This window comes from Nanorana parkeri, unplaced genomic scaffold, assembly GCF_000935625.1.
Source record: "Nanorana parkeri isolate BGI_ZX_2015 unplaced genomic scaffold, ASM93562v1 scaffold504, whole genome shotgun sequence".
Taxonomy (NCBI): domain Eukaryota; kingdom Metazoa; phylum Chordata; class Amphibia; order Anura; family Dicroglossidae; genus Nanorana; species Nanorana parkeri.
In genome coordinates this window covers 712,953-718,794 of record NW_017306772.1, presented here as the reverse complement: position 1 = coordinate 718,794, position 5,842 = coordinate 712,953, and the positions used below count along the sequence as shown (strand labels likewise).

At 38.7% G+C, this 5,842-nt stretch overlaps 1 protein-coding gene across 1 annotated transcript in view; it reads left to right on the top strand.

The window, feature by feature from the left end:
• HSDL2 (hydroxysteroid dehydrogenase like 2) overlaps positions 1 to 5,842 on the top strand; it is a 35,204-nt gene that overhangs the window by 5,614 nt on the left and 23,748 nt on the right. Inside the window, exons 3-5 of the mRNA XM_018561148.1 lie at positions 167 to 330; positions 1,210 to 1,308; positions 3,850 to 3,964. Of these exons, the coding sequence (XP_018416650.1) occupies positions 167 to 330; positions 1,210 to 1,308; positions 3,850 to 3,964 (378 nt within the window). The remainder of the gene's footprint in view (positions 1 to 166; positions 331 to 1,209; positions 1,309 to 3,849; positions 3,965 to 5,842) is intronic.

Genomic DNA, 5,842 nt, shown 5'->3' with positions numbered 1-5,842 from the left:
GCATGGCAACTTCTATTTTTCATTTTCAACGCTTAACTGAACACATTACATTTAGAAGTTGATTGGTTACAGTGGACAACTGCTCCAGATTCTGTCTACCCCAGTTTTCATAAATTCCCCTCTATATGTTTTAAATTGTTGTTCATTAAGTGCTCATGTATTGCAGGAGACTTGCTGGATGTACTATCTTCATCACTGGTGCCAGCCGTGGTATTGGAAAAGCAATTGCTCTGAAAGCTGCAAGAGATGGTGCCAATGTGGTGATAGCAGCAAAGACTGCAGAACCTCACCCTAAACTTCCAGGGACAATATATACTGCAGCTGAAGAAAGTAAGTATAGTCCATATGGTTCTGTTTTTTTGTTTTTTTTTCTAGAAAAAATTGTATTTAATCTTAAGAAATATATATACTTGTAAAAGCTCTATAATGGATATAAATGTACAGTCCTAGAAAAGACAAGTCTGTCTGCTTTCTTCGACAAAAACAAATCAATAAATCTGATCACAGATATGGTAAGCAGGCATTTCCTTCTATAGGCATTTTACATTATTTGAGGACAGATGTGCTGCAATGTCAACCAGGGTGCCTGGTATATAATATAGAGTTTTGTTTACCTGTGGAGCTTCTCTGAGAAGATCTGCCATTTGAATTTCCTTCTTTCACCACTTTTGCTATCAGTTATGTGTCAAGCCTGTGGACTTCACTCTAGCCTGACGAAACAGCTATTGTATGGGCTCTGAAACATCACCTTTTGTCAGCATGACAAATTAGAAGGCTCTAAATGAGCATATGATGTTACTTTCACTTTTTGGTGGCCTGTGGACTTCACAGGGTAGCCTTCTGCAATGTTTGATGAAGAAACAGTTGAGAGGATACCCCTAACTGTACTAGATCTTTACACTGGGATTTCATATATAGCTAGATCTTCATATACCAGAAAACCTAATCACAAAAGCAAATAAATCACTTTAGGTATAATACTCATTTCAGTATGTTTTTATCTGTTTTAGATTGCCTAGTAGAGAGGAGAGCAAGCAATGGGAACCTCTCAATTTGCTTTTGCTGTTGCTTAGCCAATATATTGAATGTATGCATGAAGTTTAAACATTAAATGCTGTATTAATATCCAGCCTGCACTGTCTGCATTATTATACAGTGTTGGTTACATAAAATACCTGCCTGATGTATGCAATTTCTATTTGACCTTAGTTGAAGCTGTTGGTGGAAAGGCCTTGCCTTGCATTGTTGATGTGAGAGATGAAAAACAGATCAGTGAAGCTGTGGAAAAAGCAGTGAGCACATTTGGAGGTGAGACTTGTCCTATAACTTATTTCAAATACACTCTAAAGTGGCATGTCATTGGCAGCAGTTGTCCATGTTTTTTGTACTGTAGCTGGGTAAATGTAGAATGCTTGTGTAGGTTGGGAGTAAAAGTAGGGTAGGATAGGCAGGTTCGGTATAGTAATAGCACAGAAACCAATATCAAAATTTCGGAAAATATGAGAAAGTTTGTCTTTCTGCTCTACCTGCAATTGTTTATTGGGATCACATTTTTGGAATATAATTTAAAAATACTTGTAGCAGTCCAATGAGTCCTTCACCCTACACTATCTGCCTTGTGCATGGCTAACGGTGATACTGTATTGTAGCTCATTGAGGAAGTAGCCAGCATGCCAAAAATGAAACCTCCAACAGCAGCAGAGCCAGCTGTACCCGCGCCCCTGCCCTGTCCGTTCTTCCATTCAGCACTGGAGGAGGGGAATCCCTGCGGGGAGCGGTGCCTGACAGTCACGGCTCTCTGTAGAGAGATGATCGAGAAGTGAGCAAGCGACGGTATGTGTTTTGCTCACTTCCTGATCTATTGAGCCGACGTGTGACAGTTTCATTGTCTCGCGTCAGGTCGAACTATGAGGATGAGTGATTTTCACTCACCTCATAGTTCTCTTTTAAATACCCCATGCAGATGTTGCCGAACACCTGCTCACCATTGAGCATAAGTATAATAAATAAACCCTCACTGACCTGTAAGATACTCCAGAACAAAAAATGCCCAAGTCACTGGACATGCAATCCATATGCTGCAATCGTTATTCACCTTCTCATTTTAAATTCAAAAGTAAATTCATACCCCTGGGCGATTTTGGGACCATCAAGACTTACATCCAAAAGACAATGATCTGATAAAAAAGAAACACCTATTTTTATATTGGTAAGGAAGGAGAGGGAGAAGCCATCTCCTTCCTTGAAAGGGACAAGAAGATCATCCTTAAACTCGTGGGTAAAAGTGTTGTTCTAGTCATCATTGAGTATTCTGCATATCACTGGGGGATTTGGGATTTTTTAGAAGACCTAATACACTTATGTTAGAGTTCTTTCTGATCCTATAGGTATGGTCAGAGATAAAATGCACACATTAATACAGTCGGGTGTGGCTAACCTTTGGACTACAATAGAGGGCACAGAGTATTAAGTTCTTGGACAACATATTATGCCTGTGCTTTATGGCTCTTAAATATTGCCCCATCATTTCTGGTCCTGAGAGTATCACACAACCGTTAACGTTGATTCATTGACCGTTTTTTTGCAGCCATTGGTTATTACGCTTCCCTCATTCATTAAGGATACTGGTGATTTTCTTGAACACATTGTATGGGTGGATTTTAGAGGGCTGGCTATTGGCCAGAAGGAATATTTCCTCCTTTAATACCATTACATCCAACAGAGCTAGTTTGGATGCTGTGGAATTCTTTTTATCTGCTAATTCTTCTAACCATACTTATGAGTTAATTTTTCAGGGCCTAAATCTTATATTGGAAAGCTGTTTTCTACAAATTTGGTGTTTAGTCAGACGAGTAAACTGCCATAGGCAGTTCGGCTGCCCTTTCCTTGGTGAATCTTTTAGATAGACTTATCCCTCCTCATCATACCATGTAGCTGAAATATATTGAATATATATTTGTAGTTTGGAAAGGCAACACCCAGAAATTTGGAGATTGTTTCCTTCAATTCAATCCTTGAATTCAGTTTTTCTGTCCCAATTTAATCCTGAATTATTGGATTCTCACATATTTCTGGATGTTGCAGTGTCTGAGAGAATGATGAACTTGCAACCAATTTATTTTCCAAAGCTACAGACAGGAATACATTGTTGCACTATTCCAATGCATATCCAATACATCAACTTGCCAATATTTCATTTTATGTAGGTACTTCACATTTGTTCAAATGTTGAAAATCGGGGACCCATGGAGGTCTTGGATAAGGTCTCAAGGTTTTAAGAGAATGCATGTTAAAAATGCACAAATTATAAGATACAATTTGTACAAACGCATAATATTCTCTCTCAGAGTTTTAATAAAAATCTTTGACAGACACTATTTCATACTGCTACTTATGCTGAATCCTGAGAAGATATTTTGCAACATCTGCATGGGGCAATTGAGGACATACATGTACTGCAGGTTTGTTTGTGGGAGTGTACAGATCTCTTCCAGAACTAATCAGCTGCAAGGAAGTCACTACTGGTAACTAGGGGTGTGGGTGAGCTTTGGCCAAGCTAGTGCTAAAACTGCCAGTGACATGCCCCCCTCCCCACACACAGCCCAATCAGCTGTCGAAGGGGGCCTTCCCCATCCTGTAACAAATTGGGGGCTGGCTGCAGCTGATTGGGCCTGCAGGGAGTTTTGTGTGATCAGTAATATATTGTTTTTTAAAAAGGTTGATTTTTTTTTTTTTTTTTTTAATTATTTTTGTTCCATTTTTCTCTAAGAACAGCGCACAATTTGTTGCAGATGATATTTTTTTTATTTATGCCAAAATGCTTACATTTGCTTTTATTTATGTAAACAGGTATAGACATCTTGGTAAACAATGCCAGTGCAATCAGTTTGACTAATACTGTAGACACTTCAATGAAGAAAGTTGACCTTATGATGGGCATTAACACTAGAGGAACGTATCTCACGTACGTAATGTTCAGTTACCATTTTGCATTTAAATTATTTGCTGAAGCTTTGTAAACAAGACATGATAAATAAAGCCCGTAGCAGCAGCAGTACATTGTTAGTGCACTGAAATGTATAGTTTGCTCATACTTTGTATGCTAATGCACATTTCTGGACAGGGTAATATAGATTTTTAAACCTGGAAGAGAAAGTTTGTGTGTTGTCCCTGGCAACCAAACAGATGCTTACTTTCTACCTGAACTCCAGGCAAACAGCCAAATACACCATTGTAAGCTGCTTTACTTACCAAAGGATTTGTATGTCTGTCCATCTAGCCCAAAGATTTATAGAGCTTTGCCCTGCTGATTACTTTTTGTCTATTGCAGTTAAAGTGTATCCAAACCCAAGAACAAAACATAATACAGTATATGGCAATTTACTAGTCCTTAGATGTGGTGGTTGCTTTAGTTTTTTTATTTTTCTGGCTTTTTTAAATTTTCTTTTTACCTGGTGATACTTCCTATCTTAGGGTGACAACTCTTATTCACTGCACTGTATCTATAGAGGAGCAGCTTTGTCACCCTAGCACAGGAAGTGTATTAGGTTTCCATAACACTTCCCCTTCTCTACATCTCCATAACATAGGCAGAGGTGTTTTGTAGTTTTAAGGTGAACAAGGCATGGCTGATTTGGACTGGGGTACTTTGGGCCCACCAGACTGAGAAGAAGCGCCCCACTCTGTGGCAAAGTATTGGTATAGATTACTGTGAGGGTGCATGGTTAAAAAGGCATTGTTTAACAGCTGCAGCTTATTCTATGTCTATCTAAAATGTTTCATTCAGTTTCTCAGAAGCAGGATAGTTGGCGCTACCAGCAGTCCAATGTTGCTAAACACATGTCACCGATACAGCTCACATATTATAAAAGACTGTTGAAGGGTGCTTGTATGAATCAATAAATACTTTTAGAAACTTCTTGCATGAAGCAAAAAAAACCTGTCAAACTGCTCACTTGTAACTGGCATATAAACTGTTCTGTGGCATGCACGACCTACAGCGGTTCAGGAGTAGGATCATATATACATCATAACTTCTAACTTTAAAAGAGGAACACAAGCAGCAGAAGAAATATGCAGCATACAAAGCATGCCGCTGCGAAAAGTGAGTGTGGCTACAAAGTGTTGCAAATTGGGTATGATTTTAAAAGTGACCTGTTAGTCTGAACCTACTCACAATACACACTGCATAGGTTTGCTGCTGCCCTTGTACCCTCAATATACCCTTTAATTACATTGCCACAAGTTTTACAAATGCATATAAGCCTCAGGACCGAATATCTTTTTTTTTTTAAACTTCCATTACTTTGTCTGACCCTACCTTAAATTAGAACTTCATTAACCACTTAAAGGCCATGGTGTTTCACCCCCTTCCTGGCCAGGCCATTTTTCAGTATTCAGCGCTGCGATACTTTGACTGATGTTTATTCCGTCATGCAACGCTGCACTGAAATGAATTTCATACCATTTTTTGGGGACAGATAGAGCTTTCTTTTAGTGGTATTTAATCACCACTGGGGTTTTAATTTTTTACTATATAACAAAAAAAGTACCCTAAATTTTGAAAAAAAAACATGTTTCCCTATAAAATGTTATGAAACATTTATTTTCACCCCAATTTTTTGGTATAATATAAAAGACGGGGTCACGTCAGGTAAATAGACACTAAACATGTCAACCTTTAAAATTGCACGCGCCCGCGAAATCGCAGAAAACTTCCCTCAACCAAAATTGGCCATAGGCGACGCTTTAAACGTATTTACCACTCATCAGTTTAGTGTCATCAGTGATTGATGGCCCTAGAATTATTGTTCTCACTGCGACGTTCGCGGCGATATGTAAC